Source organism: Centrocercus urophasianus, unplaced genomic scaffold, assembly GCF_019232065.1.
Source record: "Centrocercus urophasianus isolate 14NV4802_14NV808 unplaced genomic scaffold, USGS_Curo_1.0 seq_9, whole genome shotgun sequence".
Lineage (NCBI taxonomy): Eukaryota > Metazoa > Chordata > Aves > Galliformes > Phasianidae > Centrocercus > Centrocercus urophasianus.
The window spans coordinates 9,277,752-9,290,413 of NW_024885532.1; the positions used below are offsets into that span (position 1 = coordinate 9,277,752).

The 12,662-nt window shown below is 41.8% G+C and overlaps 2 protein-coding genes across 2 annotated transcripts; one reads left to right on the forward strand and one right to left on the reverse strand.

Moving 5' to 3' along the window:
• The first annotated feature begins 245 nt into the window (after positions 1 to 245).
• On the forward strand, positions 246 to 4,898 carry LOC122171570 (glutamine amidotransferase-like class 1 domain-containing protein 3A, mitochondrial). Its single transcript, XM_042839249.1, has 4 exons — positions 246 to 410; positions 1,366 to 1,537; positions 3,200 to 3,404; positions 4,609 to 4,898. The coding sequence occupies exons 1-4, from the start codon at positions 303 to 305 to the stop codon at positions 4,799 to 4,801; spliced, it is 678 nt and encodes a 225-aa protein (XP_042695183.1). The 5' UTR covers positions 246 to 302; the 3' UTR covers positions 4,802 to 4,898.
• Positions 4,899 to 5,346: 448 nt separating this feature from the next.
• Positions 5,347 to 12,187, reverse strand: ACOD1 (aconitate decarboxylase 1). The gene is made up of 5 exons (XM_042839248.1): positions 12,090 to 12,187; positions 10,773 to 10,934; positions 9,626 to 9,715; positions 8,242 to 8,447; positions 5,347 to 7,428 (listed from the first exon to the last, which is right to left on the reverse strand). The coding sequence occupies exons 1-5, from the start codon at positions 12,099 to 12,101 to the stop codon at positions 6,462 to 6,464; spliced, it is 1,437 nt and encodes a 478-aa protein (XP_042695182.1). The 5' UTR covers positions 12,102 to 12,187; the 3' UTR covers positions 5,347 to 6,461.
• Positions 12,188 to 12,662: the final 475 nt, after the last annotated feature.

The window sequence follows — 12,662 nt, forward strand, 5'->3', positions numbered from 1 at the left end:
TCCCTTCAAGTATTGGAAGTGCGAGCGTAACACACGTACAAGGCGCAAGAACCAGACCTCGGACGCTAAAGGAGAACTGACGCAGCACCACAAAATGGAGGCCGGGCCAACACAGGCGCAATGGCGACGCGCCGTGACGGGAACTCCTCCCCGGCTGCACCCTGCCTCGGGGGCGGTGCTGCCCCGCCCCAGCCCCGCAGTGCCGTATCCCTTCCCCCTCTCCCCCACCTTCCTGTGGGCTGCGGAGTTGGGAGCTGCTGCCGCCTTGCGGCTGGCTGCCACTCTCTGTCTCAGACGCCGCCATGGGCAAGCGGGTTGCTGTGGTGCTGGCCGGCTGTGGCGTCTTCGACGGCAGCGAGATTCATGAGGCCTCGGCCACGCTGGTGCACCTCAGCCGCGGCGGCGCTGAGGTAGGAGCGCGGTCGCCCCCCGGCGCGGCCCTTTCCGCCTCAGGCGGCTGCGGGCGAGCGGTGCCCGGGGTGGGCCCTCCTTGGCGGGGAGACGTGGGCATGGAGGTGGGGGTAGTCCGTAGCCGTCCCCAGGTCGGGGTTCGGCTTTCGAATGGCTTTTGGTACTTGTTAGGTAGCTCAGAGCCCTCTGAGAAGTTGGGAGCAGGATGTAGTGCGGCGCAGTGGGCCTATCTGTGGCTTCTCGTGACAGCAAGACGTGGCTGTCTGCAAAGAGCCACAGCCACAGTCTGCCGTTGCAAGCACACAAAGCCCCGTGTTCGGCACGACTTCACCTCCCTTGAATTGACAACATTATCAGCACTGAGATGTCTGCAAAGCAAGTATCAAAACACATGTGAGAACAGCTCCTATGTCAGCTTTCCTCTGTGTTTTTAATGAGGTTTTTCAGTTTGGTACCTAACCAACGTGTGTGCTGCCATGTTTTGTTTTTTACTTCCTGCTACTAGGAAAGTGAGTCATGTCTGTGTTAGAAATGCTTGTAAAATTTGCATCTTTCTCTACTAAACTTTTTTCTTTTTACATCTGCCTTAGCACTCTGAACCCATAAATGCTAGGAGCAGCCTTCCTGTAGGCTCTGCTGTGCATCCAGGCTTGTGGTACCAATCACAGTGCTCTCTTAGTCCTTTAGGTCACTTGCAATCCCCACCAAAATGAGTAGTGTTGGCCAAAGAGTGCACTCCCTATAAAAAGCTTTAGGAATAGGATGGGGAGAATGGCTCGGTTTATCCACACTGAGTGGATCATCATCTGAATCTTCATTTACTTAATGAAACAGATCCACCCTGTGAAATCCATGCATCATGATAAGGGGCTTTTGAAATAAAAGATCGTTTCATTAAGTGACATTTGTTGTCTCTGTTTACACACACAGAATTGCTTCATTTCTTTATTCCAGGTGAAGATATTTGCCCCCAATATTGAGCAAAGGGATGTTGTCAATCATCTAAAAGGAAGCCCAGCAGATGAGAAGAGAAATGTGTTAGTTGAAAGTGCCAGGCTGGCAAGGGGAAACATCCAGGATTTGGCTGAGCTGAAAGTAGGTGAATTTGATGCAGTTATTTTCCCCGGTAAGTGCATTTATAATAAAATAATTTGTGATTCTTCAATTGCAGAAAACTTAGCAAAGAGTTAATTAAATTCATAATTTAATAAATCATACTCTTGAATTTGAGAGTTATGTGGGTTTTGTCTTTGTATTTTTGACGACGAGAAGGTATGTTAGCAAGCGCTCATGGGCTGATATGTCATCTTGGAGATGGACTTGGACTTGGAGATCTTTATGGGTCTTTTCCAACTCAGGATATTCTGTGATTCTGTGATACAGTTCATTAATATAAAATGCCACAGTGTTCTTCATACATCACACTGTTCCTTATTTCTGAAAAATTGTCAAGCCTTTGGTACTTTCTTGTAGATGAGAACTTGAGGTGGGAAGTAAGGAATGAAGAAACTGAAGCATAATGAGGAAACTGACTTGCTCAAAATCACTTTCCAGAATATCCATGACTTTCTTAAATGTTGTCTTCACAACTGTGCCTAAATTCTGACTGAAATAGTTACACTGCCTTCTGTAGTGAGGCCGGCAGAGGGAGTGCGTGGATAGCGCTGGGGAGTCACTTCCCCAGCTATAATGGATCAGTGACATCAGGAGTAGAGAACTGGGAGTAGAGGCTAGCAAATATTTTCCACATTAATTTCATGCTCTATTATAACCTAGGCTCAGGGGAGTTGGGGTGTTGCAGCAATAACTGTTACAGGCAGATAAGCGCTATTAAGTTTGAAAATTAAAACCTCACTTCAGAGATTCCAGATAACATTCAGAAGAGGACAAGGGGATGGAGGGAAGACACAAATACTAAAAATGCAAAACTTCTTCCTGCTCTCCCTTGAAATTTTCCTGGAATACTGTGTGTGTTTGTTGTAGGAAAGTTGATGCTGTGTGTGTTATGCATAAGGAACCAAATGTAATGGATGGCTACCCTTTGTGTGATTGTTCTGATAGCTCTATATCTAGCAAATTGTGCTGCAGTCTGGCAAGTTTGTGCTGCAAAATGTAGTCTGTACAGCTGAATGATGGCTAAATGCAAGTAATGGTTTGTTATAACTAACTTGCAGAAACATTATTTTTAATAGGAAATTATTGTTCACAAGTGTCATGTTTCAGAATATCACACATTAAAATACTTTTTTATGAATGATCTGTTTTGTTCTTATTGTGTTAACTTTGTTTTATTTTCTTTAACTTCTGAGAGTTCTAGAGATGGGAAGGTCTCCTCTAACTGTCTAAGTACTGAGCTAAACCTTGTGACTTAAATTACTGTGGAAGGGCAAACCACTGTGTGCATTAATTCTGCATTCTGTGCTTGCCAACAATAAACCACTGTTGGTCTTTCCTCTGATCCCTCTCTTGGTCATTGAGGAGTGCGCATCGGATGGTCCAGTTTTTCCAGTGTCTAGTAAACAAATCTGTGATGTGTGGTGTCTCTGTTTCTCACTGCAGAAATACGAAGCCTTTTAGCCTGTGGAAAGTACATGGTGAATGTACTTTGTGCAGATAACAGGTTTATAATTTTAGAAGTTTATGTTTCATATACCTAAGATCTTTTAGTATGGGAATTTGAAGGTCCTATGTATGCTTTGATAACATTACAAAAAAGGAGAAATCTTTCTCATGTTGAATTTAATGGCTTTTAGCAGTGCCTTGCATTTCAGTGTGTGTTTGTTTCGAGGTGGATTTGGTGTGGCAAAGAACCTGTGTTCCTGGGCTGTAGATGGCAAGAACTGCACCATCAACGAACACGTGAACTCCACTCTCCAAGCTTTCCACAGTGCTAAAAAGCCCATCGGGTTGTGCTGTATATCACCTGTCCTGGCAGCTAAAGCCTTTCCTGGTTGTGAGGTCACAGTCGGCCAAGATAAAAACGTAGATGGAAGGTAAGAAGGAAACGAAATTAATTTGTGTGGGAATTAAGATCATAAAGTGGCCAGTCTTCTGTGCAAAGGGCTGAGACTCCTGGAATCAGTAGCTCTTAAATAATTATTTCTTAGTGGCATTTTGCTCATTTTAAACTTCCACTTGTGTAGCAATTGTTGACGCACCTCTTATGGCCGGTGCACTTCTTATGCTCTACAGAGTTGGGACTGTTCATCCCTGAATTCAGAAACACGTTGGTTTGTGATTTTTCCCTATGATAGCAACATCCACACTACAATTAAAGAAAATATGAAAAATAGAACCCTGTCTTTTGCTTAAACCATCTGTCTGCGAGCCACCGAAAGCTCAGGTTCCTGCACAGACTTTACTGTTCAGTGTGGGTGCTAATGAGTTGCTGCAAGTATTGTTTGTCAGTTCTGAAATTGGCTGAACAGAGGGATCTTTTTTCTTCCTCCTCTACCTTTTGCTGCATTCATTGTAGTTCATATTAAGAAAGTAAATTCTGTATCTCGCTTGAATACTTCCAAAGACTGTGGTTCACTTTACAAATGTGCAAGCGAAGGATAGATATCTGTTCAGGTGGCATTCAAAAACTTGATAATTGGAGTGACCACTTAAACTGTGCCTGTGGGATTTTGTCTGCTTGGGGATTTTCAGCGAAGTTTTTCTGGTGGCAGTTCAGGAGAAACAAGTGAGAACCATGGCAGAAGTTGGTGTTGCTTTAAAGACTGTTAACTCCTGATAAGAAATTCCACTCAGAAATTTTATCAGCAGTGATAAGTTTTTCCCCCTGTTCCTGCCTTGTCTCCAGAAAATCAAACTCACTGCAGAATGTCAGTGGAAGACTTTATATGGAGGTGCTGGATAAGGTCTAATGTGTCTGCAAGTTCATCTAGCATCTCAGAAAAATATTGTGGATCAGTTATTGCTGCACTTGATATCACATTATAAACACACTGAAAGACTGTTAAACAGAGTTGTACCTTGTGGCATGCCATGACTGCATCTGAGCTGTTTTCAAAGATACTGGATCAGTTGCTGTGGGAAATAGAGATGATCTGACAGTGGAAGACTGTTTTAGTCCCTTGTCATGGTCAGCTGTAAAACCACTTAAATATTCTTGTTTTCTCATTCAAGTTATTGGCACAATTTTATGGCTGTATCATCTCTTTTTATGGTTATTACAATCTTTTTCGTTTACAGATATCCTGATAGTGAAACTGCATCTGCAATAGCAGAGCTTGGATGTAAGCACATTTGCAAAGATGTCAGTGAATCCCACGTGGATAAAGCCAATAAAATAGTTACTACCTGTGCGTTCATGTGCAAGGCTCCTCTGCATGAGATCTTTGATGGAATTGGAACAATGGTGGAGGAAGTCCTGAAACTTGCCTGATGGGGAGCATACAGACTTCTGTGAGGAAATCAATTTAGCAAAGCATAAACATTTAGCTACTTTTGATGGTATTAATAAAATAATGCAGCTATCAACAGGTCTTGGTGTTTTTGGTGTTTTTCTTTCTTAACCTGAAATTTATTAAATAGTTACTGCCAAATTTATCTTATTTGTTTTACCTTTAACATAGAAAAGATGCATTGGAACTGTGTTTATTATTTTATTTTTATGGATCCAAATGTATTCAGTTGTGATAAGGTAATACAGGCACTTTCCTCATCCAGTGGGGTTTAATCACAACACTCACTGTCAATAACTTATATTTGACATTACCCAGGTATAATTACATGGCTAGAAATGTCTGTGTGTCTCAATGTATATCTTCAGCATAGATCAGTAATTCAGTTTTGCTTTCTAATCAAAAGGGATAAAGAAAAAAGTTTAGCAAAAAACAACTTAACTTTATAAACCAAGAGACAGAGGCTTAAGTACAGATTAATACTTTCCATGTGGAAAATAATAAAAAAATAATAAATAATTCAGGGTTCATTTACTAAAATCAGTTTTATTTTGTGATTTTAGTTTTTGTACATACATTTTATACATTTTAAGACAAATGGCAAGACTTGAGGGAATGGTTCTGGCTGTCAAGTTAAGGTGACAGTTCCTAAGGACACTTGGTGGTCTCAGTACATGAAGTGTTCTGATACATACAGCTCTCAGTCTATAGTAACTAATGTACTGTAGCCCATGCTTTGCAATGTCTGTAGTAATCTGAACATGGCATCCTGATCAGTGTGGAATGGTTATGAAAGCCAGAAAGAGAGCACTGTCATAAACAGCAAACTCAGCATGGCAGAAACAGTTTTTGTTTAACTTTCAACCATTCACAAGAGTGTGGTATGTCTTTTAGCAGGACTACACTTGCATTTATGCAATCAAAAATTATAGGACTATCATAACCTAGCTCATCTTAAAATCTTTCTTGCCTACCATATATAAATACCCTGCAGCCTAAGCACATATTTTCCTTAAAAGTGTCTGGTCATCTCTTTGGCTGCTGCTGGGGAAAATGGGGCTGAATTTCTTCCTAAGCCAGCGCCTTGTAATTGAAGTGGGAACATGGCAGTAATAAACGCATACTATGAAGCACCAAGAAGATGGGGCTGGGAAATAATGCTTTTAGGTCTAGGAGTTGTCCCTCTTGCTCTGCACCCTAGTTCCAGAATGCCATTCTCCACAGTGAAGCCTGATGTCTTTTGGAGTGTTAAGTGCTATTTCTTTTAGCGCACACACCAAAGCTGTGGCATAGCAGGTGGCCTCTTCAAGAAGGCTGTATAACTAAATGTGCAGCAATATATATGTAAAGGCTTCTATTTTCTGTCTTCATAGTCTTGTTTCTCACAGCAGCATTTCCACGAATTTAAATTTCCTTCATGAAGTGATTAAGTAGAAGCAGAACATGCAGACGTTTTTGTCAGAAGAGGAAGGAATTTTTTTTGTGCAGCATGCTGGCTTTGCTCTACCTTTAGCAGTATAAGCATATAAAGATAGCTGAAGTAATCTTCAACTCTTCTGACTGAACTATGCATGCTATCTCTAAATTATTTACTTGGTGCTTTGGTCATTAAATAAGACCTTTTCCTGAAGTTTGTTTGCTTTATGAGTTGGAATGTTTGAAGTGCAGCCTCTCTGGAAGTACTCTAGCTGACTGTCCTGACAAAAACATGTTTAATACAGAACAGTCCTCTACTTTTTCCAGATTGTACACAGTCTCTATAATGCCTTCTATGGCTTCTGCAGGAAGGACTTCAGAAGCGTTGGACCGAAATTTTTTCTCCACATCTTGCTCTGTCAGAGGTTTCCTCCAGTGTCCATAGAACGTGTTGCAGCGGTCACTAATCGCGTTGCCATCCCGAAGCACAACAGTCACTTCGCAATAAAGACTCTCAAAGCTGGGTTTGTTATCAGAAGGGTGCTCTAGCTGTGTTTTGCAGAGGAGCTCCTGTAAGGCTGGCCGGTGAATGTTCTCACTGGCAAAGGACTGGATGGACATGCTGCCATCCAGCAAAGCAGAGCAGGCAACAAACTGAAAGGAGTGTCGAGCTTCATGTTCTGAATTAGGGCAGGGTCTATTCACATATTTGACCTCTGGGACTTTTACAATAACTTTCTCAATTTTATCAAGGATAAGCAATATGTCACTGTTTTCAACAAGCTTCCTCCTTACAGAAGATGCTGCATCAGCCACCCAGTGTGTTCCAAGATGAGCAGGAAAGCGTTTGATGGCCACATCTTGCTGGTCCAACAGCCAGGGATATGATTGCAAAGTTGGCAGAGTCTGTGGGTTGTAATCTGTATAAAAGGCACCTATCCCTGACTCAATGTCCAAGATCTGATTGTTTCCTTGAAGACCCTGTGATGCTAAGCAAGCCGCTTCCAGTCCATGCTTGGCAGCATTGCCAATGTGCACGGGCTTCGTTTGAGTTGCTGCATTAGCTAGTGGGGCACCTGCATAGGAAGCAGCAATAGCCAAGGAGTTTTTACATTTCATTTGGTTAAGAGCTAGCAGTTTTGCGCAAGCTGCTGCACTCCCCATTGGACCAACTACTGTTGGTGGGTGAAACCTGAAAAAACAAAATCTCTTCATTACTGTAGTTCAGAAAGTTACTCGGATTCATTACACATTCAAGCTTCAATTTCCCTTTACTGCTGTGGATTGGACTGTAAGAAACATGCATTCAAATTTTACCGGTAGTCCTAATGGAAGAAATTTTTGCTTTTCTCCAGGAACAAGTTAAACTGGAATAACACCTCTTTTAATAGAGGCCTCCCCAGAAAGCAACTGAAAAACTAGAATTGCTTATCATTCAAGGCATACAGAACACAATAATGGCAAAAGTGTTACAGTTTTTAATTGTCTGAAAATTATACATACTGGAGGATGCACGTTTTGTTATTCTGAACTAGTTTTGCAAAACCAGTAGAAGGAAAATGCACAAGACAGCAAGAAGACATCTAGTCCATCCTATGCCTCATGAGTATTTCCTAAACACACCCTGTGTCCTCTGGCTCTGCTCTGAACTCAGTACAGTTGACTCCATTATGCTGAGAACGAGCAAGGAAGGTGTGGTTGTCCTTGTCCTCAAGAGCTTGAGACCTGTGCTGTTCAGTGTTGCCCTTTTGCTGTTGATCTAATTAATAGAGAGATCATCAACACTTTCTTGTAAACTGATAGATGCTCTTAAAAAGAAATCTATTCACCAAGCAGTGTGGAATCAAGTAAACATATTTATATTTAAGATTCACTTGAAGTTTTCCTAAATTGCTGGACAAAGAACAGAAAATACAATTACCCATGCCATTTGTATTTTAACTGGCATTTAATTAAAAATATTAACATTTCCACTCAACTTACAACTAGAAGCATTTTTACATACCTTCTGGGAATATTCCTGGCTTCACTGGAAAAGCGTAACAACCTGCCTTGCACCTCAATTCCCACATTGAAAGCTAAGAGCAGGTCAAGACCTGAGATTTTTTTATTCTGAGGAAAGGCCTCAGAGAGAGCCATCACAGCAGGGAGCACAGCCCCAGATGGGTGCGTGGCAGGATGCCATGTGTCATCAAAATCCATGGAGTGCACCTAACAAAAAGAGAAGCCATGATTTGTCATTAGAATTAAACTCTGACTGGGCAAGATTGGTTCAGTCAAATGAAAGTACTGTAGCTGGTGTAAAAAAGGCTGAAGAACTAGATTTCCTTAAAATCTAAGAAAGCAAAACTTAAAAGGTCTTTCTTCTAAGTCCTTTGCTCCCATTATCACTCAACATGACATGTAAATACAATATAAAGCTTGTCTCAATGGTGTGTAATTGTAACTCTACTTGCACTGGTCTAAAATCAGTTTGGCAATGATTCTTCTTTTCTACAATGTGCTTTTTGCTACTTTAATTACATGGTACAATAAAAGCAGCAGTTCTGGGTCCAGTGGTGAGTTTTCACTTCCCTCATAACAGTATATAAACACGATTAAATGACTTCCCCTGCTCTACAACTGATGCTGGTATTGGGGCTTACACCCTTAAAACTATAGCAAGAAAAGTCCAAGAAAGCTATGGTCTTAAAACTGGAAAGAGCTGCCTAGCCCTTATGAGTATGTGGTGATGCCTTCTCTTTCCCATACCCAGAGCCCAGCTTTAGGCATTACCAGAAGTCCCAGGGAATAGAGAGCATCAGGAACAGTATTTTTAATAACACCTCAAAAGCTGAACTTTCACGTCTATTCACTCATGTCTTCCTTCAGAAATGTGCGAGCTGGAAAGGTGTCAGTGCTCCCCTGTGCTCAGATCTTGTCCTGTAATGCTGGGCATACACACTTCTGTCAAACTGCGTCAGGCTGCTGAGGAATGCCTTCTGGATAAGCAGAGGAAAACACAATTCCTGCCTTGAAGAATCCTGATGCCAGCTGTGTGTATGTATATATGTGTATGTCTGTATCTGTGTTTTCCTGCAACTGTACTTAGGCAGCTGGAGCAAAATCTGGTGAAATCTCTTTGTTACGCAGTTGCTGTAGCCATCCTGCAAGAAGCTGTAGAGTTCTGACCTATAAAATCAGTTCCAAGTCTCAGATTAAAGGGACGCAGCCTGATCTAAATTAGGAAGAAAGTTAAAGCACATCAGGAGAACAGAGTAATGAAGTTTTGTAGGAGGCTTCAGGAACAAGAAAAAAAGTAAACTATGTTTTTAGGAGCATTCTGTTCTTTTGAGTGAAAATGCAATCAATTAGTGTGATTTAAGAGCAAGTAAAAGAGCATCCCTTACAGCCACTCCATTTACAAAAGCTGCATACAGAGGAGGCAGTCGGAAATCCAAGTGGCCCCAGATGGTGCTGGATATATCTGAGCTGTAGATCTGGAACAAATTGACATCAATTAATTCAAAATACTGAACCCAAGGATAAATGTGCACAGAGATCAAGTCCTGCCCACTTGAGACTCAACTATTTCCTTTCATAGGAAAAATATGATTCTATTGGAAAGTGTGAAAAGAAAGTCTGTTTCCTGCTGACTCCTGTCTGGGGGCAGGCCAACACTATGGACCTAACCATTCAGTACCTTCACAAAACCTCTGGCCATTAGTGTTCCTCCTCATCACTCAGAGGCATTTCCTCAGAGTTGTCATCATTTTGTTGGGGAAGATCTCCAGGTAAAGGTTATGTTTTTCCATGTCTTAGTAGACTGTGGGTAGATGAAATATTGCCTCCTGATGCTAGCACCCCCATGCTTTAAATGGCACTGTTACTGTCTTTTTGATGTGCAGATCTCTTACCTAACAAAGAGCTCTTTATGAAATTAAATAAAGGGCTAACTGGCACAGATTGGGAATGGGGATATCAGTGCAGGGATCCTTACTGGCACAGAGTGTTGTGTAGCCCGAGTCCAGCTAGCCAGGTATTACCAGTAAAACAGAAAGCTAAACTCCCCCTCACTGATGTGAGCCTATGTTGGTTGTCCTTGAGGTCAAGTATTCCTTTAATTTAAACAGAACAGGACTGTAGGAGAAACATGACCAATGTACCTCAGATAGCAGTTATGTTTCATGGACTGGAAATAACCTGATACTAATTTTTCATCCATGTAACCATTCTTCATGCTGGAAAGTCCAGTGCTAAGTAATGTTTCCTATGCTGATGCTTTTAATGAAATCTCATAGGTGAAAGGAAGGGATTCATAATCAACTGTGTTCTGCTTGTGTCTGGCAGTCTTAGCGTACTGTCTGTTACACAGCCCTTTGCCCATCCAAAGTTAGAAGTAACTTCAGCAATATAGTTTCCCTATTTCCAATGGGAAGAACACTATGTCTCTATTTCTATCTCCAAAAGAATTTCACTGCCATTGCAAAGTGTTCCCCTTTCCATTGCTTCTCATAGGTAAACCTTAGTGTGTGCTATGAATACTAAACCTCTTACCTTGCTGTACTGTTTGACTTTCTGGCAGGTGTCGGTGCTGGTACCCAGAAGTCCTACTCCAAGGGTATCCAGAATCATTCGCTTGCTTCTCTGAATGACCAGATCTGTCAGGTGGTTTTTATTCAAACCATGAATCACATTGGCAAAATTTTCTGTAATCGTCTGAGAGAAGAAAAAAATATTAAATGTCCTTCTTTCTTTTTTCTTTCAGTCTAGGGTTAGCTGGCCATTTTTGTCATCCTGTCCCTGCTTACATGAATTTCATCAGCAAAATCTGAATTCTTCCCTTTTTTATTCCCAGAAATGCTATGTTGTTATTTATATGTTGGTTTCACTTTCTTTGATGTCTTCATCTGTTCTCTATTTCTGCTGCTTCTTCCGTAAGTCTCTGAGGCTGAGTACTGCAGGTGATGTAACTTTGCAAGATACATATATCTGTGTGTATACACACACGCACATAGATGCATTACATATAAAGAAACACAAACAAAAGCCACCTGGCTTTCCATAGCACCTTTTCATTGCAACTGAAATCAGCGGGAATGTGGCAGTTCTGGCCAGCGCAGCCACTAGCACTTAAAGCAGCAAGATTTAACTTCCAGGAGAAGCAGAATCCCTATCCCAAGTTTTGCTGAGCTTGGGAGTCAGGAGGAGATGGGACCTGGCAGTTCTATTTTGCACTTGCCTGCTTCCACTGAACTCCAGATAAGCCACAGTTCTAGCTTTTCTCCAAAGGAAGATCACAGAATCAAAGAATTGTTTGAGTCGGAAGGGACTTTTAAATGTCATCTAATCCAACTCCCCTGGTTGGACTCCTACAGCTCCATCAAGTTGCTCAGAACCCCATCCAGCCAGACTTCGAATGTCTCCAAGGACAGGGCATCCACCCACCTCTCTGGGTAACCTGTTCCAGTGCCCTTATTATAAAAAAAAACTTCTTGTCTCCAGTCAAAATCTCCCTTCTTTTAGTTTGAAACCATTTCCCCTTGTCTCTTGCCACAGACCCTGCTGAAGAGTCTGTCCCGATGGGACAGCAACCTGATGCAGCTGTAGATTTCCCTGTTTGCTTCAGGAGAGTTGGACTGGGTGACCTTTAAGGGTCCCCTCCAATTCAAATGATTCTGTGATTATTTCAGCTGGGTTCTCAGTGAGCTCTGCACAAAAGCATTAAGGCCACCTCAAGGAGGGCAGGACACTTAAAGCAGGTGAGCCATGTATCCCACAGCATGATGCACAGCTGCTGATAAATGTACAAGTGAGGATACAAATACTTAAACAGACAAGTTCATCTTACATCACAAAGAAACAAGACAGTACCTTTGCCCACATCTTGGAGGGATGCTGTGTTGTCCCCAGGGAAAAGCAGAGAATGAATGACAGCCAGGGAGCAAGGGAAATCTCTCCTTCACTACTTATATATGCATGTTTTTAGTGGGGGAAGGCAGATTAGGCCTGTTCTCTTGTTCATCTTGTCCCACCCATTTCCTCCTCTGCCTGGAAATGTTCCTTTTTCTTGATTTTCAACTCTTCTCTGACTAACTGTGCTATAAACTGCTGGCACATGTGCAATAGGACTTTATCAGTCACATTCACATATCATGTGTAAACAGACAGATGTGATATTTCATTACAATATATTTATTAAAGTGCCTTACGTTTGGGAGCATGGAGATGAGGAAAAAGCTAGGGCACCTCCTGGATTAGAGAACAAAGTAGCAAATCTTTTCAGAATTGCAGTCTTGCACTTCAGTACCTAAAACTTGCTTAGAGGAGCCTCAGTCTTTGAGTTCAACCTCAAATCCTTTTGTAAAGCTTCCTCCAACTCCTGAGTGCTCTCAAACAGAGAACAGCATGGATCTATGGATGAAGTTTAACACTGATTTGAGTGGA

Excerpts from the sequence above, each read along its gene's own strand:
- LOC122171570 (XM_042839249.1), top strand. The coding sequence starts at position 303 with ATGGGCAAGCGGGTTGCTGTGGTGCTGGCCGGCTGTGGCGTCTTCGAC. Across the intron at positions 1,538-3,199 it reads TGATGCAGTTATTTTCCCCG|GTGGATTTGGTGTGGCAAAG; the intron begins GTAAGTGCATTT and ends GTTTGTTTCGAG. Across the intron at positions 3,405-4,608 it reads GATAAAAACGTAGATGGAAG|ATATCCTGATAGTGAAACTG; the intron begins GTAAGAAGGAAA and ends TTTCGTTTACAG.
- ACOD1 (XM_042839248.1), bottom strand. Across the intron at positions 8,448-9,625 it reads CTTTTGTAAATGGAGTGGCT|GTGCACTCCATGGATTTTGA; the intron begins GTAAGGGATGCT and ends TCTTTTTGTTAG. Across the intron at positions 7,429-8,241 it reads GCCAGGAATATTCCCAGAAG|GTTTCACCCACCAACAGTAG; the intron begins GTATGTAAAAAT and ends TTGTTTTTTCAG.